The following is a 26,425-nucleotide window of genomic DNA, read 5'->3' as shown; positions in this document are numbered from 1 at the left end:
CAAGGCCGGCGCAAAGGGCCGCGCCTCCTTCAAGGATCGCACGCTGACGCCTCGGGCACGACAGGGTGTCCCTCCACCGACATCGAAAGGACGCGACACCAATCGCCCGGCTCAACGAACAAGAAACGGAAATGTGACGACTGTGAGAGGCCTAACCTCGGTCTGTGCGCATGGACCGCACTGGTAGGCACGAACAACCTGTGCTCGATTTTAACTCGCTTGCAGACTGCACGTACAGTCTTCGCCAAAAGTAACCAGGCTGCATGGTTTGCTTCTCAGTCGTGTAGTAAAGCTATTATGCCAGCCCTCAAGCTCTAAATCTCTGTATGGTAAGGAGTACCACTGTTCTCACCTTTGAAGAACTTTTTGATCTTTAGAGAAGCCAGGGCTCTACTATACGAATGAGAAGCAAACCATGGAGCCTGGTTACTTTTGGCAAAGGCTGTACGTGTGCTGTCGGGGACTGTTCGCTACGCACGTTTACCGGCGATTTACGGGCAACTGAAAAACCCATATTTGAGTGCTTTGAGATATGTGATATTGGACGAAGCAGGGACTGCACAAATCGTAATACACAAAACTGATGTCCATGGACACACCCAGAGAAGTTCAGTGGCCTATGCCGATTAAAAACCACAGACAATACAAATAGGTGGTACAGTACCTGGATGCTGCTGCCGACTGGAGTACACAGAACATCTGGATCAGCATTTCTCACTGCTAGTGACTCTATTCATCATATTTGGATGAGGTTTAATGGTGGCTAACTCAACACTCATCCCATGCATGCATGCTTGGAAGGCTGTTCTGTTTTGATGGTGTGCTTTTATTCAGGGCGACCGACTAGTCTCAGTCAGATGTAGAGGGCAGGGCTAGAGGCCCACAAGCAAGATATCACGTTCTGTTAAGAGAATTAACAAGCACTAGCCCCTAACACGCATGTCAACAAAGCTAGCATCACAGCAGTATACACTTCAGCAAATGTTTCGGTGTTGTTTTCAGCTGGAGACGAGATAGAAATAGTTCCATCAAGGACGTGTGCAAGAAAAGACTGACTCGGCAACTTTCAGTAAATGTACTGTGCATCAATTTTATTTATGCAAGCAGGATCTAGTTACAGTGGAGACATCAAAACTGCTCTAGAATAAACAGAGCCGCAAAAAGTACTGGGAGCAGACATCGTAAGCTCCCCTGTTTGTCATCTTGACTGCATATTCAGGCATGTATTGAAAGACTAGGCGACGTGAGCTAAGCAATCTAGGATTAACTGACGCTTAATTTACTGCACAGCTGCTCTCTGCCTGGTGAGACGAAACGACCGACGCATTAAGATACGAATTTTGTGCATTCAGACTTTCCACAAAGCTGGCAACGTGGCCCAAAAAGATGAAAGGAGGAGACACGCTTTCAGTGCAACGTAAAGAAGTATTGTTGGTAAACACAGAACGCAAGGCAACGCACCCAGAAAATCCACCTTTGCACTATCTTTGAATGCGTAAGACTGGAGAAACCATACTCCATTTCAGAAGTTCCGTGCAGTGCTGAGGAAGCTACGAGGCATGCAGAGACTTTGAAAAGTGCACAGTATTAGTTCCGTGCTTCAACTGTATCACTAAGCTGCAACAGTGTAACACTTCCAATACATCCCTTACCTATATAAGCAATGCATTTTTTGATGCATTTCAGAGAGATTTATAAAATTTTTCCTATCAACAATTTATTACACATGCTAAAGTACGTATCAAGTCACCCATGCTCAAATAATAATCAAAAAATTGCTCCTGAAACATATCTTTGCACAATTCATAGCACGAACCCTGTCTCTACTTTCATGCACTATGGCAAATAATCTCCTTTGACAAGTACCACAAAGGTTACAAAGAAAAAGAAAAGGAAAAACAGACTGCTTGTAAACAGCAGAGATGAGGATTGAGACGAGTAGCACAATTATTTCAAGCAACAGTTAAGTCACAATTAAAAAGTTGAGCTCCATAAGTGTTTCCAAAGCAAAGCTGTGTCCATAAAGCAATACAGGTGGTAAAGATAATATAAATACGTATCACACAAGACATGACATGTAGCAGACAACGAAATGTTTTTGTGAGAGCAGCTTTCCCTCACCTTTTTTTTTTCTGTTGCATTAAAAAAAAAAAAGGAGCAGACAGAACTTAGACTGTGTCTAATAAAGCTAACTCGGGGTGGTACAACCTAGACAGTATATTTTAATATACAAGTCAAATCTGTGCAGTAACATCAACACACAAAGAAGTGATCAGTGACCAGACTAAAAGATTTAACAATGCCCAGTTTGCCTTTCAGATGGCCGAGGAAAGTGCGTATCGACAATGATCATCAAGAGGAAAACATTTGACTTCCACTTTCATATAGAATATAGAAAATAAAGGGTAGCAAAAAGAAGAGACTTGGTTTCCAACAATGCCCATGGTAATAACAGAATGGACAATAGAAAAACAGTTACACCTTTTGGAACATCTACGAACGCTTCAACAAAAGCATCTTTGTAACTACTTCTACATATCAGACGTATTTTGCTTCAGTAGATTGAAGACATTGTCTAGCATAATCAAAGCCACTTCCAAGCCCTAACGCAATTCTCACAATGCCCGACTCATAACCAGTGTCTGGTCATACTCTCCGCAAGTAAGTTCATAAAAAAGTAGCTAAGGGTTTTTTTTGTACAGCAATTAAATTCCAAAATGATGTTCAATGCTCTTGTTGCTCTGCGGCATTTCTGCAGCAATTAACAGTCTACCCGCTAACGATGGTATACCTCAAATGGCAGAGCTGAGCGATCTGCCATTAATGGAGAAAGCAACTTTACACAAAACATTTTAACAAAACACAGAGCAACACTTGAAGCCTAAATCTTGGGGTTCACCGGTACTTGAAGGTCTTCACATTTCAATGCACAACACTCCCCTGCCTAAGCATGATTTACGAAACAAAAAAAAAAGCATTTAAGACTGCATGGTTTGGAGACCTCCTTACATCTCATGTGAAGCCTCCAATTTCCACACACTACCCGGACCTTGATGTTCTAGGTATCTATCGTGGAGTCGCTTGGAGTCCAGGCAACTCGTTCATTAACAACTGCCTCCATTAAAAAGTCATAACACAAGATTGTGACATAGACTACGTGCCTAATTAGGCGTATGTATTTTTTTCATACAAATTCACAGCTGCTGGGACCACTACCTTCCGCAGCCAACAGTGAAATATCACTGAATCAATGCGAGGGGAAAAAACATACACTGCAGAAGGAGCGCCAACAAAACCAAAAATGCAGCATTTCTACTGAGCTCTTCCCTACAGCATAGGTGTCATTATGAAAGACTGTTTCTCCTGGCCAGTGATGGTGATTTAGATCTTGCTACGACGGTTACTTTGCAGCAACCACCTTGGAACAGATTTCCGATGTGAAGTCGGAGCACGTTGCATTGCCACCCAGATCAGCAGTGAGGTACTGAGGGTAAAAAAGACAGAAAAAGGCATTAAAAATCCATAAGCAGATGCCCGCAAAAAGATTCTCAACTGAAAATATGTTAGAGAAAAACAAATTGTTAAAAAAAATACACCAATACACACTTTTATTTGCAACCAAAACAATAGCTTCACATAAAGAAGGTCATTCCAATGGTTCTGAATAAAACCTTATTTACAAAAGTAGCTGGTCACAGGCATGCTGTCGCTTTACAGCGGTGAAAACCTGTCTTGTTTCAACTAATTCGAACTTAGACGTGCAAACTGCTTACAAAAAAAAGAAAGAAAGCAATGTACAGGTCCACACGTAATTCGGAGGTCGTGGGTTCGGATCCCACCGGCGGCATGTGGTTGTTTTTTCTTCTGCTTTTCTAATCAATTAGCTTTAAGCGATAACATATTCAGTAATGTTCTAAATTGATCAACACCACAAAATAAATTAAAAATCCCCTGTGCCCCTTGGTTTCTGTGGCTGTTGGCTTCTTTCATACGATTCCCAAGAGCAATGAAATGCAGGCTACTGACAGTGTACACAAAGGGAATCACAAAAGCGCACCTTGGCACATTACAGACAAAGCACCTGCAGTCAGTGTATGCATGCAAATGCTTATATTGTTACTTTCATTCCGTTGCTTTCAATTGGTTGAATGTGTATTATATATGTGAGTTGGCCCAGTGTTAAAGGGAATCCCCAAGGTGGAGTAGATTTCCAATAAGGGAGCAATTACTCATCAGCATCCACCCACGCGCACAGAGGAAAGCTTCCAGAGAAACTTCGCAGTAAAGAAATCGCCCTAGTCTGTGGTTTGAACCCGAGACTCCCGCCTCACCGAGGCAGTTACTCTACCAACTGAGCTAACCGGGACGGTTAACATATGGTAGGGCGAGAGCAAATTGATCAACAACTCAAAGAGGGAACAGTGTTGGTGCAATGTTTAGAGGAATCCCCCAAAGTGGAGCAGGTTTGTAATAAGGGAGTAATTACTCATTAGTATCTAAACAAGCCAGCCATATAATTTCAAAGGAATGTTATACAGCTTCCACAGAAACTTTGTAGTTCAAGGAGAATTCACTTTCGCCCTACCATGTGCTAGCTGTGCCAGCTAGCTCAGCTGTTACAGCACTTCCCCGGTCAGGTGGTCGTCCCGGGTTCGAACCCCGGACCAACATGAATTTTTGTTTAGTAACGAAATTTCTGTAAAAGCAGTATAGCTTTCCTTTGTAGCCATATGACTGTAGTTGGGTGGATGCTAATGAGTAATCACTCCCTTATTGTAGATGCAAGTGTGCCTCTGTCAACCATATGGGTGTCTTGCACCTGTTGGTAGGAGTTCTTGTGATGAGTACACGGTGAATTAACCATCCCTCCCACCACACTCTCTGATACCAACACATATCACTGAAGCAATAATAAATGGGGATTTAAGCAACGTCAAGTGAGAAGGGCTGTGGGTGAGACTGGCTGCTGAACCAGTGAGTGAGTGAGTGCCAGGGTATACGAGTATCGCCAAGTGAAAAAAAAGTGACATGAAAAGTATGCATGAACACATCTTTTATCCCTATCGTTATAAGTCTGATTAAACTTCTGTTTAGCTATATTATTACGCAGTAAGTTTTCCCCCTGTAGTGGGATACAACATGTACACCAGCAGACAAAAGTCTCTGAAACAAATGAAAAAAAAAAACTTATTTCAGCACTGTCTTCAGGTGCAGCCTGGAATAGATACATGCAGCCAATTATGAGAGCGCGATTTACACAGTAAATCGCTAAATCTCAAGCACCACTCACTAGGTGCAAAAAATAATGAATAAATAAATTTCGTTATCAAAGTAGTTTCCATTGGACTTATGCCTGCTGTTGAAACAAAGTCGAATGCACATCAAGCAAAAGTTAAAACAATGTAAGGTAACCGCGACTATCCCAATTCTCTGCTGCTCTTTCCCTTGAAAAGGATGCACAAGCTTGGCAACACGCTAGCCGATATTAGTGAGCAAAGGTTACAAGCACCTCGTGGCCTATATATACTCAATGACGATTCTGCTTCATGCACAATTATGTTGATGAAGTGCAAGAGGCATCTAAATTTGAGACTCCTTTCGAGTATCCTCAAGTCAGCTTTCATAGCGGCTACTGTTAGCTCTGAATCAGCTGCATTACCATCAGCTTCCATCTTGCAAGCTAGGTCGGTGACTAATGCTTCTGATGATGATAATAAATTTTTCTGCCGCAAGGCCATCTGTGGCCAAATAGTGCCAAGGGGTGTTTATCATTGATTCAAGGTGGTGTCAGAGAACCATTTTCCAAGCATTTCACCCCCAAGCCAAGCACCAGGCCAGGGGAAAGCTTACACCCATTGTGTCACCGGAGGGTACCCGGCGCCACTGGGGGATCGAACCCTCACCTCCTGCATGTGAGGCGGATGCTGAAACCACTAGGCCACTGCTGTGGTGGCTCGTGATTAATACTATGCCTAGAGACAGTCACATCTGGCATTCAATTCAAAGGTTCCTTTTAGGCACCCTGAAATAACATTCCCCTTTGAGTTGTCAATCGATGTGGCGACATGGCGAGGAGCGAAATTGATGCCTGCCCTGTCCCTTGTAAGATTGTTTGACATAGAACACTAGCATTTGTTAGGTTGGGGCAACCAAAAGGAAATAAAAATAATATGCCCCTGCCTGCACCGCGTACGCACAACAGGCTTAACCCAATTGGAAAATAAAAGAATAGGCTCGTAGGCAAAATATATTTTCGCCACCCGTGGGTGGAAAAATAAAATAAAAGGGAAAATGCTACTGTAGCGACCCACAACAGGGGGAGCGGGCCCAGGGAGACTCCCCTGATCTCCCCTGGGAAGTAGCGGAAGGGATGGGCAAATGGATGGGAAATTGGAAGTTGGTTTGGGTTATGGGATTTAGGTGGGATTGGGGACAGCAGGGATTTTGACCAGATTTGGTTTGATTTGATCCTGAGTTCCTTTTCAGGCCTCCTTGAAGGGCGAGCACTCAGTCCACCAATAGTGGGCCCTCGGCGTCGAGCGTACTCCCGCATCACAGAGAACGTTTTGTGGGCAATCTCCGACCGTCTGAGACAGGGAAAACCTACAGGGGCTCGACTAGGATCCCCTCCCCCAAGCCAGGTTCCGCCACCCCGACCGTCCCACAGTACTAAGATGATGGATTTTTCACACCACTTGTTCGGTGCTTCGGCTCTTACTCCACTGGTACCTGCACACGCAAGTTATCCTTTCACAGTTTTCGCGGCGTTCGTGCCCACCGACGATCGCCCCTGGCATAGTATGTGAAACTCCAATCCATTCTCCCACACTTTCATGGTTGAAGTCTCAATTGATGTCCGCAGTTATCATCCCATGCTACCACGAGGTAGCTAGCAGTGGTCCATGGCTTGAGCACAGAAGCAGGATAACCAAGCTCTCTAACTTTTCTCTAGAAGCACACAGATGCATTCACATGCATATGCAATGTCACTATTTCCATAGCATAAGATGCTGACAGATTTGACAGTGGATGCAGCAAAGTTAGATCCTAACGGAGGAAGACCAATGGTCAGAAAAAGCATCTCGCATGGGCCGTTGTGAGAGGCCTGTGCGCTATTCTCTGCTGGCGTAAAATGACACTGCTCCGTTTGGCCATTATTACCTTTCCTTCCCGGATGGTGTCGAGGCATGCCGCCTCAATGACGTCGGCGAAGTTTGTGAGCTTCATGTGGCGCAGCATCATGACGGCACTGAGCAGAAGCGCCGTTGGGTTGGCCTTGTTCTGGCCAGCAATGTCGGGTGCCGTCCCGTGGACCTGCATGACATTACCAAGCACGCTATGCATGAGTTGAAAAAAATATATATTTTCTGTTTCCTGCTCAGGTTACTGTGTAGACTATGTTATTTAACAGCATTCAATTCAGGCAATGGCATTTATTTCGATGAGAATGCTCCCTGTCAAAGACAAAGCCAGCAAAACACCAAGGAACTGGTAAATGCATGCCCCAGAATGCATGCCAACACCAGCCAGTGGCGTGCTACTTGACGCAAAAGCATAGAAAGACATGTGTGGCATTTCATGATTGCAGCAATGTCATATCACTCTTATACGCTGTAAATATGCCATGTACCCACTGGGTTCTGTCGAGGTCAACCCTTACATGTAAAGGCTAAGGCACTACGACAAGTCATGACTGAGCTTCATGGCCTTTACTGTTCAATTTCTAGAGTGGTGTAGAAGGCCCACATTTTGACAGTGGGCGTCTCGAGAGAAGAAAACCAGTACCCAACTCGTGTAACATCTAAATTTGCTGCTCTCTGCCCACTTAATGAACAATCTTTGCCTGGCTGGCGCCGCATTTGTAACAGGCAAAATCCCTGCTCTCCGTACATTTGCGAGGCTATGTGAGCTCTATGTGATAGCATTTTATGCGAATGAGCATGTCCTGTCTGCTCAAAGACAGCTCGCAAATATAAGAATAGCAGTGATTTCACACCATAACATGCTTGCTGAATGTATTTTTGACAGCAAGTAATGCGCCGTCTGACATTGCAGGCACATACTCTGGCACGTATACTTGCATGTGCACGTAGGCGATACACAAGACAGAGCAGAGCAAGAAAATTTGGACACTTACGACGACTGTCTCTTAAACTTTGAAAGCAAAAGTACTCCAGCTGAATGTATGTGCACAAAAAAAGACTTCCGTAGATTCAGGTCAGTTCAAGTTCCCCAAGGATTGTAATAAGGGAGTAATTACTCATTGGCATCCACCCAAGCGCAACCATACGGCTACAAAGGAAAGCTAAACAGCTTTCTCAGAAACTTCGCAGTTAAAGAAAAATTCGTCCTGGTCCGGGGTCCAGGGACAAATTTTTCTTTAACTGCGAAGTTTCTGAGAAAGCTGTATAGCTTTCCTTTGTAGCCGTATGGCTGCACTTGGGTGGATGTCAATGAGTAATTACTCCCTTATTACAAATCTACTTCATCTTGGGGGATTCCCCTGAACATTTGATCATCTTCCCCAAGGATTAAAACAAACGATGCATTTGAAATTTGAAGTGGATTAAAATTCTATTCAAAATAAAAATAAATTTTCAATACAGATATGCACTGTTAAGGCTGGTCAGCAGTGTCCTTGCGGGTGGAGAACTGTCTCGTCAGACAAAGTAGAGCTTCCATTTCGCCCACACTCAACCGAAGATCTTGGACAACTCTGCTGTCATCATCACTGCTATCACACTAAAACGTTAAACAAGAACTGAACACACAAAGCTGCCTGCAAGTAAGAACTGTCCATGACTGGTTGCGTGCGACGGCCACTTGTGGTAGCAGATAATAAGATTTCGGCCAGTTGCACGCAGTTCTCATGTGTGGAACACTCTGAACAGGGTTCAGAAGATGAGTTTAGTCATTGATTAGCTAACCCTATGCGCAACTACTAAAATACCGCACAGTTAGTAAGGCATAGTGCAGGAGCCAATTTTTCTTTGCGGGATTTTTCTGAAATGGGTCCTCCAGCAAGCTACTGGTGTTTCATCTTTATGGTTCTCCACAGTGTGCAACAGATTTGCCTGCAGCACAGCTAGTTTGAACAAACTGTGCCCACTGACACATGCCAAACGTCAACAAAACATTCCTTAGCTGCTTTCACACTACCATAAGGTACCTATCTCCTCATAATTTTGTGCAGTAAGGTCAAAGTAAGGAGTTTAAAGAACATGGGCCCCTCAAAAGACTTTTAAAAACACGGCAAAATTATGCTAAAACTAAGAAAAAATGTCAAGCAGAGAAAGAAAGGACACCTTAGGCCACAATAAATAATTGAAGTCTATTATAAAAAATGACAGAGTGAGTCACCTGGTATGATACATTAGGAAAAAGATAAAGGAATATAATTTCAACCCACATTCTTTTGGCCTGTAAATGCCATGCTTTTTCTACCCTAAGCACCTCTACCCTAAATACTTTGGTCTGAAAAGGCTTGTAACGCCTGTTTTGGCCAGAAAAAAAAGGAAGAAACGGAACAGGATAACAGAAACTACCATGGCTACCTGTGCTTCATGAGACTCATGCAATGGCATTGAGTTGCTTAGTCCAACCACGTCTAGCTTAACTCAGTACGATTTGTTTACTGGTTTATTGGGGTTTAACGTTGCAAAGCAACGCAGGCTACGAGGGGTGTCGTAGTGAAGGGCTCCGGAAATTTCGACCACCTGGGGTTCTTTAACGTGCACTGACATCGCATCGTACGCGGGCCTCAAGAATTTCGCCTCCATGGAAATTCAGCCGCTGCGGCCAGGATCGAACTCACGTCTTTCAAGTCAGCAGCCAAGTGCCGTAACCACTGAGCCACCGCAGAGGGTATGAACTGTATGAATATGTAAGAAACCCAGGCGTCCGCCTACTCTTTGCTGTTTTTTTTTTTGAAATTTAGATAAGGAGTACTCACAAAAAAGTAAATTAAACATATTCGTACTCATGAGATAGGAATAACTAGAAACATCTGCCCAATTTTACTGCTGCTGCTCTGTGAGAGAGTTTTGTACATACAAGCCTCACTAGGTCGATGACCTTTCACTTCAAAATGAAACAAAGGTTGCCTTCAACCACTTTTAACAAATGTCTCAGGGTATAGAATTTCTCTGAGAAAGAAAAACTTGTACCACTGAAATGGTTCAGTAATCAATGCTTACCGACTCAAAAATGGCTCCGTCGTAACCAATGTTCCCACTTGGTGTCACGCCAAGCCCCCCAACAAGACCGGCGCATAAATCACTGCAATGGACAGGATAACACGAAATGTGTACAGCCAAGCCAGACACTGTTGCAACCCTGTAAACTAAACATCATGTGTGGCACTTTGATGACATTTTATGCATGGAGCTTCTTGCTTGCTTTAGAGTTGAAAGGCACCACACTTCACACACATCAACAGCTTTAACTCCAACTATTAAAGGTTGAATTTTACTTCCTCTGTGCTTTCCACTAACTTTTACTCTCTTTACTTTAAGCTGTAGGCAAAACAAAACGTTGTGTCAGATTACTCTGTGACAACATATCACCCCTAAACACTGATGTTCAATGTAACGAAGTTGTAATAACATGGTGATGAATTATGAACATCTAGAAAGAATCCACAACCATTAGGACTAGCTGCTGACAAAAAAGTCTGCAGTCACTGAAAGCAACGCTAATGACAGTTTCATAGCCTGCCAACCTGCTTACAAAAACTTTAGTTTAGCCACAGATTCTGCCCACTACTTCTGATGTGCATTTAAGCACACTCCACTCATAAGAAACCCTTTTTGCGTGTGGCCCTCGCATTGAATGTCCTCTAACACAACCTGTGATGTCATCAGTAATGCCGTACGGAAAGACAGTCTGATTGTCTACAGCGGTACTCACTGAGACAAAAATCACCTGAATGGCTTAGTATTGTCGCACTAGCCTATATAACAGCACGGGCCGCAGATCAATTTGGCATACTGAAGCCAACCAAAAAGACATGCAAATACATCGCAAAGCAAACCCATAAACAGTTCCTACAACACTAATAGACCTGCCAAGGCGCTTTCTTTCAAATGCCGCCCGAACCCACTGGCACTTATCTTGGAACCAAGCACTGTCTTGGGCAGCGCAAAAGGCGCGAAGTGAGTGATGTTTTTTACAAAACACGGATGAGAGCACAGTAATCACGACGCATCTGGGTGCATGGAGCGCGTCGTCATGTGGTATTTTTTAAACTCCGCAGTTTTTCGTTTCTTTTCCGAATAAAAACGGCCATGCTAAGTCTATCTCGTTGGAAGTGCCTGGGTTGGACAATATTTGTGGAGCTCCACAACTTTCCTATTGATGCCTGAATGGTTCAAGCTATATTTAAAAAGTTTATTTATTTATCTTGACAAATTATTCACATAGAAGGAACGAAAAAAATGGTACTGTAACTTTAGATAAACCCTAACAACATCTATGTGATTTCAGTTCTGAAGAACGCTTAGTTCTTTTTATAAATTTTGGTCCAAGTTAGCTGGGACACCCTGTGTGTGTATGTGTATAACAATCCACATCAAACTAACAAACTTACCTAAGGATGTCTCCATACAGGTTTGGCATCACAAGAACGTCGAATTTGGATGGATCCTGAACCATCTGTGGGGACCAGAATAAATAAACACAAAATAATTATAAAATGCGCAAAACAAAATGTACTGCAGAGATGAAAAGGCACCAACACCCTGATGACAGACAGCAATGGCAGCATCCGCACAGAAGTTAAACCCTTTGAGCACCCACTTTCCTTTGCACCCAGTACAAGCCACAGTGGGCTCTCATTAAAGGGACACTGAGGAGAAATTGAAGTTGACTTGCATGGACAGAATACCAGCTCCTGATTACAAAAACGCCATTCATACTGACAACAAATCTCTTGTAACGTAGAAAAGAGCAAGAACCAAAATACAGGTATCGCCGCCACAGGCCAAACTCGCAAGTACAAGCTTCATGACGTCATAGGACAAAACAGTGTTGCTAGAACCAATAGTTCTAGCAACACTAGGACACGAGAAGTCATGAATCACTGAGGCGCAGCAAATGCATGCGCAAATCTCCTTGACGTCGCCAGATGGCACCACGTACCCGAAGGCTACGTGCGCTCCTGCAGCGCCGGGACCAATCAGCGCCTGATCACAGCGGTATGCGGGCTTCCGGTATTCCGCTAACGGTAAACAAGGTACACGGTATGCTAAAGGTGTCTATTTGCGAGAACTTCGTTGACGACTTCGAGAACGGGATCCATTGTAACGCTGGCAAAACGCCGGTGCAAACGTAAACGAAGCGACGGCCGCAATAGCCGATAGATGCCTTCAACGTGCGGCCGGCGGTAGCTTTCTTTTCGGCTGCTGCTGGGCCGCACTGCTGGCCGCCAGAAATCACGGAGTCTGCGTTACGTCGTGTTCACGTCATGTTTCACGTCACTTAGTCCTGCGTCGTCACAGGAGAATCCCAAGTTTGAATCAGAGCGGCGGGAAAAACTTTTTCAACTTCGAATCCAAATTTCTTAGAAATAAATGCATCTTTCGCTGCTGGCCAAGCAGCAACAAAGTCATGAGATGCCGAACTATCGGATTTTGCTATAAAAAAAATATTAATAGAGCTCTCCTCAGTGTCCCTTTAATACAAACTTATTTTATCAGCACTTCTGGTAAGTTCAAATTTGCTCAATGGTTCCACCAACAATGGGAGCTTTAGAAAAAGCCTTTATTTGAACTTCGCATAATTCAAACAAATTTTTGTCCCATTCAAGTCAGTGAGAGAATAACTGAGATTCAAATATATCAACACTACAACTACTTAGTTTACAGTCTCAAATACGAAAAACTTCATTCCTGGTTCCTTGCATAACAGGTGCTAACCTAAAACAAATGATAAGCCCAATTTTTTTCAAGACAGGAAACAACATCTTCAAAGTACAAAAAAAAGGAGAGAGAGAGAGAGAAACAGTGCAGAACAAGAGATTTGTAGATATTCATGTTTCAGAGAACAACAGCCTAGCAAATTTGGCTCTTCATGCCTTCCATGATGCCAGAAAACAGCTCTGCCACACGTTGATAGCTGCCAGCTGTATTTCAACATTACGCGATGGGCATGGCTAAAATTGAAACAATGCGATATAGAGGTTCCTTCAGTTTATTTCAAGCAAGCACTGGACAATGCTGAATTCACTGCCTTCATAGGGTAGGGGAAAAGGCAGTACAAGCCTTATAGAGCTGAACAGGCAGCCCATTGCTGAGAACCAGTTTACACAATCAAAGAATTTCTTAAAAACGAGGCAAGAGACTCACATTGAGGCACAGCGTGTCCAGGTACATTTCGTTGTACTTGATGGAAGGGTTTTTCTCCGCAGCTTCCCGACAGCAGTGAAGGAAAAGGCCGTCAGACATCCGCCTGTCAAGGCAAGAGACGCACACACACACACAAAAAAAAAGCTTCAAGAACTCGCTCAGCTTGATGGGCCATAGCACTCATGAAAGTGAAGTCCACAGAGCAGAGCACAGATGAGGTACGACTCTCAAGTCTTCCTTTTTTTTTTAAACGCCATCTTGCGAGCACCAACAAGTCTGTTCGCAAATGTCATGTGACAGTATACAGCAGTCAATTAAGAGAGCAAGCTTGCATGCTCACAAGTTGCCTGACAGAGTGACTTTAGCCCGCCCAGCTGCTATCTTCAGTCTACTGCAATTTACAGCGCTTATCATAAAGCAGTGCAATTGCCTGCTAAGTAAAGATGGACAAAAATGTGCACACATAAGGAGTGCCATAATCACGACAAGCTGCTATCAGCAGTTCACTTTCATTCTCAATTGTCGGTCACCTCTGCCCAGTAGCAGATAATGGTGCAGCATGATAAGCAGAATGGATTTATGGCGCACTCTAAAGAACAGCCTAGCAAACCACATGCTCTGTACTTTGTGTCTACGCCCATGTCCATCAGTCACTGCGGTCAGTCATGCAGTAAAGGTTGACCAGCCAGCCAGCATTCATGAGACATTATTATAAACGGAGAGCTGCTCAATCTGTAAACTTCTATGTATTTGCGTTTACTGCCCTGTAATTAGTATCTTGGGCAGGGTGTCGTGCACAGCACAAGCAAAAGATTTAAAAGGCCTCAATCATCTTGAGTTAATGAAACTGAATCAATGTTGCTGGCAGTCCCTCAGTGCAAGTAGGAGTATTTTTTTATTTCATACTAATAGCAAATCAGTTATAATTAACCACCTAACGCTCAGGCATTGAAAACGTCGCATTATAGTTATGAACTCCCAGGATTTCATCACTGATGGCCCCCTGAAGACAGAAATGTATAAAGCGGAGATATTCATCACGAAAAAATGATTATGAGACAAGTGATTTCAGCTAATTTTGATAATTTCTGAATGCCTAGGAACCACAAAACCGTGTGCAAAAATGCAAGCGCATACAGTAAATCAAGTTCAAAATTAAAAGCTGCTAATATCATCTGTGAAGGCTCCCTTACGACCGCAGAAATTTTTGGCTGTTCTGCCTTTGGGGGCTAGCTTTTACACAAATATATCTTTCATCACACCTCCTACATCTCTGACAGCTTACAATTTGACCTTGTGTTGATAGATATGTTGGAGGAGACTTACTTCCAAGTATGCTCGTAATTCACGCAGTTATACGGGCAGAAATTAAAATTATTAACATTTTTATGCTCTGTATGCAAGAAGTCCCAAATACAAAGTAACAGGCCGTCAAAGAAAGTACAAATTATGTAGCTTCTGCTAATAAAGATAAAATCTTAAGAATTTTTCCATGCTCTAAAGGAAGCACAAGAAATTCCAGAAGACCACAAGACTATGGCCGCTCATGCTTTTATTACAGTAACAGCAGTGGAGCCAACTGGTCTGTGCTATGTGAACAGACAGCATTACCAGGTGCAGCATGTTCAATCTACGGCCTCTAGGTAGCCACAATTACAATGTTTTTTCTTTAAAGCACAAAAAAAGCAGCCTTAGTAAAGCAACCGTCATAAAAGTTGCCCAATTTGCGGCATCTCTCTCTTGGTTTGGGCCATCCCCAATAATACTGTTTCAGTTTCTTTCGTGGTGAATGCACCTATTTACTGGCAGAGCATAAAATACTCAATGAGATAATTTAAAAATATTCAGCTATGGTCTTTTAACCTTGCTTTACCTCATCATGTAATATAAAGTCGAAATCAAGAGGAACAAATGGGCTTGGGCAGGGCATGTAATGCGAAGGCAAGATAACCGCTGGTCCTTAAGGGTAGTAGAGTGGATTCCAAGAGAAGGCAAGCGTAGCAGGGGGCAGCAGAAAGTTAGGTGGGTGGATGAGATTAAGAGGTTTAGAAGGATAAGATGGTCACAACTGGCAAAGGACAGGGTTAATTGGAGAGATATGGGAGAGGCCTTTGCCCTGCAGTGGGCGTAGTCAGGCTGATGATGATGATGTAATATAAAGATCACTACTTGAATAAGCTAAATTTCTTTTCAGCCTTTCTCTACTTATGCACAGTTGCAAATAATTCAATGAACCCAAGCAAAGCTGCATTTTCCCCTTGTGAGAAAAAAAAAAAAAGAAACACAGTGGTCCACCCCCGGAACACAAAAAAGCAAGAACTGAGGAGTACTCACATGATGTTGGCCTTGTGTACGGCAGTCACCATCGTGCGGTTATTGGCCTTGGCATACTCAAATGCATAGTTGGCAATGTTCCTTGATGCAGGCTCGGTGATCAACTTGATACTTTGCACCACTCCTGGTACGATCTAGATCACAAGGCAAAAAATACAGGTCAAAACAAACAGGCTGACATAAGATCACTGATCATAAATAAAGTATTAATGACACAACAGCAGTACAGAAGCACTCCTGAGCTTCAAGTCCCAGAAGATATGAATGCCACTCAGAGTTAGCTACCACCTTTTTCATTTCAATTCATGTGTAATAGGCTTCTTCAACTATGATGGTAGTATATTAAGAGATGCCAATATGTTCTCCATCACTCCCACTAAGCAGTATTTTGCATTGTAAATATGCTAGGGGCCAGCGAATACTGAAATTTTCAAATATGAACTGAACACAAACATGAAAAAAAGAAAAGGCTTCGAATATTAGACATCTGTTCAGTACTAAAAAAAAATTTCCTGATAAAGATAAATACGCAAATGTCCCTTTTTTTTTTCACCATGGCATACCTTTGCAACCGAAATGAACAAACCTAGACTGACTCAGCACCAGACACAGAAACAAGACTTGGAGAGAAGTTGGTTTGGTTTATGGGGTTTAACGTCCCAAAGCGACTAAGACTATGAGAGACGCCGTAGTGGAGGGCTCCGGAAATTTCGACCACCTGGGGTTCTTTAACGTGCACTGACATCGCACAGTACACGGGCCTCTAGAATTTCTCCTCCAAAGAAATTCCAGCCGCCGCGGCCGGGATCGAACCCGCGTCTTTTGGGTCAGCAGCCGAGCACCATAGCCACTGAGCCACCACGGCGGCACTTGGAGAGAAGTGTATACTGCTTAATTAAACCGCATAACAGTATTTAAGCTGTAATGTGGTCATGCGAAATGAGTGACAAAAAGCAATCCATGAATTGAATTGACACAAGACTGGCAACTAAAAATAACATGACTGATAGTAAAATCTCAATAATTCTGATTTCGAAGTATCCGTAGAAATGGCCAATTATCCGAAGGTCGCATTATCTTCACCCCCTCCTATCCTTTTCATCCGCAAAAAAAGAAACTGCCTAAAATGCGAAAATGCGACTCCATCACACGAATAGTGAACAGCCCGTGACAACCATGCAGTTTTGGCGTTTCGGTAGAACCACGTCGACATAAGCAACAGGAACACACATCTGCATCAGAACAGCGAACCTGCTTCTAAAAAACAAAGAGATGACCAGCGACGCGCCAGCTGCCGTTTAAAAGCGGTGCATGGCATGGTTCAGACACCTGGCAAATGTGCAGCAGATTGTCACCGCTGTCGCTGCAAGCTCACGGCGAAGCTCAGAAACCGCAACTACGCAGCCAGGCTAACAGGGGACCTCTTATCGATGTTGCACTTTCTATTGCGTGCACATCAGATGTGTACATGCTACAGAGCACCATACGAATAGGTGGGATTTTTACACGATCGCTTGCCTTGCTGGTGCCACCTCGACTCTGCCACCCTTCGGGAGCCTCGTGTAAAATTCTGCAAGTGCGCTTTCCCGCATAATGCAGCCGACCAAAACGAGACGGCTCAGCTCATGCTAGAAGAGTTGTGAATGCGACAGGACGTGTGCCATGGGCGTGGACGTGCAGTATGAAACACATTATGGAAGGGTCAAACAGAAAACCTGCACTTTTGCGTGGCGAGTGTTTGAAGCAGGTGGTCGGTGATCTTGTTCATAGTTTTCATCACATGTGGTATGTGGGAAAGCCCACTCCGCGAATTTCGTGTGAGGTCCAAGCCTAGCGGCATCCAAATGTGACTGGTCCATGTGACAAACGACGCAGAAGAAAGCGAAGAGGGTGCCTCTCTAAAGCTTTCCTGACACTTTAAACGCTGTTTTCAGATAATCTACACTGATGCCATGGTTTTGCCTCGGTCGGATTAATGAAAGTCGGCAGCACTCAGTGGATGCTGGGTATTCGAAACTTTTTTAGAATCAAATACTGACCTAATAACAAACATATCCCATTCATATTTGAATATTTGCATACTTCTACAACATGCACATTCCTTTGCACCACCAGGCCAAAGCTGTAAACGTTCTATCCTTGAGAGACTGGAGCCCCTGACCGTGTGTAGCACTACATCACTGGAGAAGCTACTACTAATGCGAATGTTGAAACAAGAATGATGGCCATCGTGGACAGTGCGCATCCCTTCCTGTCCACAAGATGCCCAAAGGTTTGAGCCTGCACATCTATCTGGCACACTGACGTATTTCAGCTGGTGACTGGGCACTTCGTGCTGCTCTAGCTGTGCCAGTGTAGGCAGGTTTAAATCAATCAACAGCCATAAAAAGAAACCGTCCATGGCTAAGTTTTATGCCAGAAATGTTACTGCAGTCATTCACAGCGAAACTGTGCAGCGGACACTCAAGTTAGAAGAGAGATGCACCGTCTCGGCCAAAAGTTACCGGGCTACCCTTGCTGTTCCTCATGCTATCAGGAGACTTGTTATCATTTAGAGGAGGATAGGAAATGGCACAGGTTCACACTGCGCAGGTTATCTTTGAAGTTGACCAGGGCTGATGACCACAATGTCACCACTGCACTGCCGCTTCACTTTCTCCGCAGTCATGGCTGCCTGGTTACTTTTGACAAAGACTGTACAAGAAAAAAGATCAATGCCTCAACCCTTTAATGCTCAAATTATGAAGAAATCAAAGAATTACATCATTACGTCCACATTATACTAGCTAATGTACCTACATTCAAAAGCCAATATCAAAACTTTGTTAGCGCTGCCAAAATTCTAGAAATTGGTGTGCCGCCAGTTAGCAACAATTAGCATTTGTTCCATTTCTAAGCTAGTCTAAGCGAGTTGTGTGAAAGACCAAACCGAAAACTACGAACCAATTCAATGGCCCAGAGACAGTATGCAATTTTTTTATTAAAAAAAAAATGTCTTCTTGTTTTCCCCAGATCATTTGTTAGAAAATGAGACACAAGGAATTTTTGGATGCCGGCTGGAACTCGTGCATTTGTTCCCTTTCCCTTCCCACAGCTTGTTCACAGGGACGCCAAACATTCTATAGATACAAATAAATACAAATACAAATAAATAGATACAAATAAATCTTGATACAAATAAAATTTGTATCTAAGCTCCATGCAGTAATGAGAATAGGGCATGCAAATGGTGTGTCGTGAATTCATGACACTGGGCAGTAAAAGGTTAATACTCCATGCAAAAATGTATTTGGTGCCTTAGGACATGCAGCAGCATTTATTGCATAGCTTGAAAACTGGTGTATCACTCTGTCTCATTAATCATCTTTTACTGCACAGAGTAGCCCTAAGAATAGAAACAGCAAAATGAATATAAAATCAAATAATATAAATACCCGCCAGAACAATGTACTTTTTCCTAGGCAAGAAAAAAAAAAGAGAGCTAAAACCTTACGAATTCACTATTCTGCTGACAAGGAAGATGACGGTGGCCTAGAATGCCCTAGACCACCACTTGCCTCGTGCTCAATGCCACTGTACTCGCCCTCGGTGTTTTCACGGATTGTCACGACGTCCACATCCCTGTAGGGGGTCTCAAATCCCTCCAGTGAACGGCAGGGCCTCACATTCGCATAGAGGCTGAACGCCCTGCAAGAGATCACACAGCGTCTCTGTACAACTGGCATGACGGCACTTGCATGGCATGATGTGCAGCCTTAAAGACTGCAAAGAAGGCTAGACCAGACTGCTATTTTGGCAATAAAAACACAATGTGGTGATAAAAGGGACATGAATAGCAAGTCCTGTTTCCACTTAACTATGTTAGGTACAGAAAAACGAACGGCTTGCAAATCACCTCCGAAGCATGCTCACTTCCACATTCTCTACTCCCCTTGGTAGCTTATTCTCTGCACGAACAACATGGGGTCATTGCGAAGTCAAATACAGTTCAGTATTTGCAGCAATAAAAAAAAGTAATAAAAAATTACTGTGTTGCACATATAATTTACATCATAAGATGGTTCAGAGAGGATTTTAAAATTTATTGGTAGTAAATGCTAGTGCTACTTCCTCTTAGCAGAAACACCAACTTCAGTGTTTTCAAAACGCCCAACTCCTTCCTCATTTTGGGCCTGCTTTTCTCTTCAGACGCCAATTCATACTTAATTTAAGTGCTTAAAAGACTGTTAACTGAAAAGTGTTACAAGCAGACAGGCCGCAAAAGAAAGTATCTAAGAGACCTACTACACTAATGTGAGCACCTATCATGATTAAGGCTCCTAATTTTCTGCGGCAGAAAATTTTAAATTCCACCAGTTGAGAACAAAGAATCTGCAATATTCTTTGGGAAGACTCCTGCACGTTAAAAATGCGGTGCTTCGCTCAGTAGTGGACGCTGTGCTGCCGTTCCTTGCCTTGCTACTGTGTGTTTTGTGCTGCACAGTTCTACGCCCGTTAGCCCTTTTTTCCTGACCCCTAATCCTCATGACACTTTTACTGCCTTCTCTTTTTAACTTCCCGTACCACTTCCCTTCCATGCTTGAAGCAACTTCCTCTCAATAGAGCGTCCCGCGTTACTTCTCCTTGATTGCCCAAGCTCATCGACAATTGGCTTTTCCGCGCAGCTTTTGAGACTTGTGAGTGAGCTCGCTTTGGGTATCTCAAAAAACAGTGAAAAAAAAATGCTATACATTTGAACCTCGTTATAGAAAAGTTGAAGGGGCCCAGCAATACTTCGTTATAGACGTAGTTTCATTATAGACTGTGTTGACCGAGCTTTCAAGGAGAATCGTCATTCCTTAGTTATATACCCAATTTCATTATAAGCCGTTTCGTTATAACAATGTATTCACACCTCAGTTCATGATATAATGCGAGACTCTTTCTGAAGCTGATGATTAAAATAAAAAATCTGCATTATATTCCTGCAAATACAGTAATACTGCTTTCAATAGATGCCAATACTGTGACTTTTCCTATATGTGCACGTTGCTTCCAGAGTTGCAGTGCATGACGTGCTAGCTTCCTTGAGTGGACAGGGGAGCAAGCACATCAAGACATCAGGAGAATTTCGCTTCTTACCAGATTTTACCCTTCAGGACAATTCAGAGGATGAAATTAATAAGATCTCAATTCTATCACTCCTACTGATGTCCACTAACAAAATACCGTAAAACAAGCAATGTGTCTGCTAACACACAATTACAAGAAAAATGATAAAATCTGCAATTTCTCTCTGAATCACAGGAAGCTAGGGCCTTAAATCGTGATTATTGAGAGTGCGTGGTTTACTTACTGCCATGCTTATTACTGCCTCACTGCGAGGTTAGGTTTCATTTGGTTTATGGGGTGCAATGTCCCAAAGAGACTTAGGCTATGAGGGGCGCCATAATGAAATGCGGATAATTCCGACCACCCGGACTTCTTTAACGTGCACTGCCATCACACAGTACACAAGCCTCTAACATTTTGCCTCCATTTGAATGTGACTGCCATGGCCAGGATCGAACCAGTGTCTTTCGGGTCAACAGCAGACCACCATAACCACTGAGCAATCGTGACAGCTCAGCCCAAGTTTAGGAGAGCAATGACCCTTCATAATGGGGGTCATCAGGGTAGTCTCAGGCACAGTAATCTGCAGCCTCCAAACTGAACATCAAGCAGTTGTATACAGCCACCGGAAAGTTTATGCCAATGTGCAATGAGGTGCACTTCCAAAATCTTGTTTCTATGCTCTTTAATTCAGCTACAAAACACTAATTTGATGAACTAAGATGCTTCATTAGAGTGTAAGTTAATTGCCATGGCACCATATGTAATCTAGTTAATGACAAATGCTTCTGCACCTCTTGCTATCTAACCTGTTCACCAGACCGCACACATAACTTCACAAACTTAGTGAGTGCAGGGATGGGTTTATGGGCAATTCTTGAGGCAAGTGGTTGAGGAGGTCCTATTTGCACAATACATTTCTTAAACTTCCTTTAAGAAAAAGGAAAAGGGGGGAGAGGGAGGCATATGGGTTTGTTATGAAAAACTTGCTCAGGAAGAATGGTTGACCCCCCCCACCCCTTTCTTCAGATCAGTCCATAAACATGAATGCAAATGTAAACGGCAGTGTATCCACTCTGACTGTGCCCAACTTCAAACAGCATTACGTAGGCAGCACTTCCTAGTTTCCATGCAATAACCACACAAGAGAGCAAAAGGAGGGAGAGAGAAATCTAAGCAAATAGTAAGCTTGGCCAATAAATTTCCAGCGAAAGCAACCTACTTGTAGCAATATATAGGCAAAGTTTCTACTTCTCTTTTAAAGTGTTTAGGAATTCTTGCCACGAGTTCAAAACAGTTCTTTCGAGTCCCAATACTGCAGAGCAAACAGAGAGGAAAAGCAGTTGCACTTACTGCCTCAGTGCAAGGTTAAGAGAGCGATGACCCTTCCCGATGGGGGTCATCAGAGGACCCTTGAGGCCAATCTTGTGCTTGTTCACCGAGTCGATGGCCTTTTGAGGGATGCCAAACTTCCCATCGGGGCCCTTGACTGGCGTGACGTCAACAGTTTCCCACTGGATTGGCACCTGACAAGGTAAGCAGATTTAACTGGGTTAGTACTTGTTTGCTGCCTTATTTCAATGATCAGCATTTAATCTCCCTCACAGGTATGATGTTCTGGCAAGCACACTGCTCAATAGTCAGCAAAATGCAAATAGCAATTTATGAGGAAACGGATTCTACAAGAATTTCCAGTACTTTCATTACAAACTGCATGTCACATATGTGTGCCGACATCACTTTGATCATGACTTCCAAAATACTATCCTGCCTTTGTAACACTGAAAGATTCAAGTCCAATCTCCAAACTACATGGATTATGAAGGACGATTATAAGTACAAATCTGCAATCACACCATGAAGCTTAATGATAACGTACTATGCTCTTCACCAGTAAAGGTGACTCGGCTCTCAGTCTACGCCTCATGCAAGTAGCACGTGCAAAACATTCGAGTTGCATGCAACCATTTGCATATGCTGAACATGTGTTCTAGCACACCAGCATGGGGTCAACACATATGTTTACAGTCTAAAAAGCAACAAATTCCTGTACTTCATGTTGAAGTACATGTAACCAAAGATAGTGCTGACCTCAGCGACTACCTATAAAGGGCCATTGAGGGCAAACTGAAGTTTGCTCTTACCAATAGATTGCCATATTTTCTAACGATTAATGGTCTACTTTCACTAAAAATTAAGTTCTACAAAGGTTAAAAAGTGAAGCACAGGCATCGTCATGCCACAAGCTGCTTTTGCAAGCAAACTGCAGTATCACCAGGACAGGCTACACTACCTCTCACTTCCAACTGGCAATCGCAGAGGTCTTGACATCACTAGCGAGTCAAGTGCCACGGAAAAAAAAAATTGGCCAGTTTTTAAATCCAATTTTCTCAGCAAGAAATTTTGCTGCCAAATAAACATCAACATAACCACAAAGACGCCACACTATCAATTTTTACAAGGAACAAAATGGGGGGGTGTTGCTCTCAGTGTCCCATTAAGGGTCCCTTGACTCACTTTTAAACTCCTATGTACAAATGTGCTTTCATGCATTTGTTTAAACACATCATCTACTGACCAGGCGTGTCACAAACATCCACAGAAATATGGCATCACTGACTAGCGCCACTGCTTGAGAGGAAAGACTGCAAGACTGAAGATGCCCTCAAGGTCAAGCTTCACACGATTTCCTTGTCCGGGGTTTTTAAAGAGTGCTATTCGCACTAAAACAAAGTGGAGAGTTCATCATAGGCCCTCTAATGAAGAGTCGCAGGCAGTGGTCAGAGCAATATAGCTTTTTCAAACGACAAAGGAAGCATGCACTGAATCTGTCCTCCCAAGCTGTTCTAGTGCTAACAGTATTTAAATTATTTGAGGCATTTTGGAGTTGGCCTGATAGCTTACTAAAACAATTCACATCACACTGAAGATGCTCTCAGTAGTGCCAAAGCACGCCTCCTAAAGTCTTCTTATTTACAACACAGGTAGGTATGTAGGGTGTAACCTTTTAAAAGCGACACATTGACTATGAGAGACACCACAGTGGACAGCTCCGAATTAATTTTGGACTAACCGGGGTTCTTTAACGTGTGCTGACAATACACAGCACATGGGCATTTTTACATTTCGCCTCCATCTTGATGCGGCAGCCGCCACTGGGATTTGATCCCACAACCTTGGGATCAGCAGAAGCCAGAGTCACCATCGCGAGTCTTACTTAAATATAGACCATTAGCACTAGTGCTCTGAATTACGGCGTGTTTTCTTTTATGGGTGCTGCAATGCTGATGTGTGACAGTACTCTGTGTTGGGACCTCAACAGCCAAGTTGAAACAGAATGGCTGAAACAGAACAGAATATGACATGTCTGACAAAAAAGATAGTAGAAATGGTGAGAAAAGTGATGAAGGTCAGCATTCTGAATGGATGAACTTTTGTCAAAAATTACAGCTGAATGAATGGGTCCACAACCAGGATGATAAAATGCTTTGCCATTAGCTCTACTGCAGTGCATTTTGTGCATGGGTAGAGTTTTATTTATTGCTCTCTTTAAAGCTAGAGCATCTGCAAATCAGTATAGACAGTGAAGGCACACAGTACATGGTGCATACATTGTGACAGCTTTCCTAGTGTGCTAAGGTATGGCTACACAGGCCTTTTCGCATTTCTGAGAAAAAATACTTCCTAAACCTTCTTTTTATTGCATTTTAACCCTGACACCAGTGAAGCTGTACACTTCTGACTGCTAAATTCCACAAGCAGCTGCAATATTCAACAGCGAATTCTTTCCCCAAAGAGAATGCAGCAATTAGCAAGAATGAGTGAGGTGCATGTAGGGCCCACTGTGTTTACAGGCACCTGATGTTCCACTCCAATGTTTCAGTCTAGCCCTTTTTTCATCAGCTCTCGAAGGACACTGCTTTTTTTGCAACATAGTTGATAATGCACGTAGCTGACATGTGAGGCAACGGCACGGCTGTTTCTGTTTCAATGCGGATAAACTCAATGCTTAAGCTACTCGCCTTGCTGGTGATGCACTCTGCCGTACTGTGCAACGTGGCCATTATGGGACTATGTTATGTATGCCCCATCGGTCAGCAAGTGCTGAAAATTTAATTTGGCTTTGCTGGGTAAGCTTGTACTTCAGCACTACCCATTTGCACTGAGTCAGCATACCATGTTTTACTACTCCATTCATGCATCTATGCATTAAGCATGTGTTCCTAAAAACAGCCAGCACGGCTGAAACATATTGAAGTTGCACCGCTTCTCACCAGCAGAAACTTTCTAGTACGCTCGAAGCTATACCTTTGTCGTCAGCTGCAGGCAAGTGGTGACTGACACGGGAGAAAGCATAGTACGACCCAAGTGCTTCTAGTGATTGATGTCGTGTCGATACTTTTTATCGTCTGTGGTGTGTCCACAGACCCACTTGCATGCACACACAAATAACAAATTGGTTCGCACTTAGCTTTGTCATAGATATGTCTACTAATGTCCAATTCATACCCTGCATACTTACTCCAGCAGCTTTGAATATGTCCTGCACAGCCCTGGAGATCTCCGGGCCAATTCCATCCCCCGGAATAAGTGTCACGGTGCGGAATTCAGTGGAAGCATGCCGCTTCGAAGCTGCTGCTCCCAAGGTTCGCTGAAGCAAGGCTCTCTGAAAATGATCAAAGGTGCAATACGCAGTGATGTCTTCTCTCTAGACATTTGTGGCTATGTTCTCTTGTCCATGAAAAGTAGTACAGACAACCATGCAAAAAATGCAGAAAGGCGCCACTGATATTCCGACGCCGAGACGCTGAATCGTTTCCACGAAAGCCGGTCGTGATTGTTTCACGTAACCTTTACGCCCTTAGGTGAGGCAACTCCTCCTCCGTACAGTGACCTATTTCCCGTGTTCGCCTGCATCCTTCCCTGATGCAGGACTTCAAGAGAACTTAAACCGAAACACTCATATGCACTATGAGGCACCGTCACGAGCGTGGTACACAAACAGCAGCAACCTTCCGAGATTGGTAAGCAAAACCGATCATAAATACCACAAGGTAGTACTAGAGCCTTTCGCAAGGTCTCAGGTTAGTCGTCACGTGGACAAGGATGACACACATCGGGCGCGGTTAGTCGAAACGATCGTAACTTAAATGACTAAAGCGTGTAACAGTCCTAGAAAAAAATACTCCGCGGATACGTGATCAGTAGCGAGTTTGAACTCTTCAATCGAGAGGCACAGCAAGTTGAAGCAACTAAGCATAAATGCAAGTATTACTGGGAATATCGTTTGCTTCGTTCGAGCATATTTAAGACCTAAAGATCCTGAAGAAAGTCACAAAGTCACCATAAGGTCAGCCGGCACGAAACGGCGCCAATAGAAAAGAGCTTTGTTCACGACTCAGAGCTAATTTTTTCGTTGAACAACGTTAAGCACGCTATCTCAACGCGTGGATGCAGTTGATGCGGTCAAAAGCCACTCACTGAAACATTTCTAAATACTGCAGGCATCTTTCACACCGGGAGCTTGCAAACTGCAAGAGCACGAGTCAAAAAGAAACTCCCGTTGCTCCCGTCCCCTGCCGATTTTCGCTACATTTTTTGCTTGGCTTCAAGACCACAAGACCACAAGCAAATAACGAGCGACCAAACAATTTTAT

At 43.4% G+C, this 26,425-nt stretch overlaps 1 protein-coding gene across 2 annotated transcripts; it reads right to left on the bottom strand.

The window, feature by feature from the left end:
• Nucleotides 1–1,064: 1,064 nt before the first annotated feature.
• On the bottom strand, nt 1,065–26,380 carry Idh3a (isocitrate dehydrogenase [NAD] subunit alpha, mitochondrial). Of its 2 annotated transcripts, none has more exons than XM_089545316.1 (10): nt 26,250–26,380; nt 25,291–25,434; nt 22,122–22,294; nt 19,235–19,364; nt 15,678–15,811; nt 13,344–13,446; nt 11,588–11,652; nt 10,197–10,278; nt 7,162–7,314; nt 1,065–3,484 (listed from the first exon to the last, which is right to left on the bottom strand). In XM_089545316.1, the coding sequence occupies exons 1-10, from the start codon at nt 26,274–26,276 to the stop codon at nt 3,401–3,403; spliced, it is 1,095 nt and encodes a 364-aa protein (XP_089401442.1). In that variant the 5' UTR covers nt 26,277–26,380; the 3' UTR covers nt 1,065–3,400. The 2 variants fall into 2 exon arrangements, with proteins under 2 accessions (XP_089401442.1, XP_089401443.1); XM_089545317.1 differs by lacking the exon at nt 26,250–26,380 and adding an exon at nt 26,113–26,205.
• Between the last annotated feature and the right edge of the window lie 45 nt (nt 26,381–26,425).

This window comes from Amblyomma mixtum, chromosome 5 (assembly GCF_055824585.1).
Source record: "Amblyomma mixtum isolate Tamu chromosome 5, ASM5582458v1, whole genome shotgun sequence".
In the NCBI taxonomy this organism is placed as follows: Eukaryota; Metazoa; Arthropoda; class Arachnida; order Ixodida; family Ixodidae; genus Amblyomma; species Amblyomma mixtum.
Note: the sequence above shows the minus strand (reverse complement) of the source record. Positions and strands in the feature narration are given on the sequence as shown.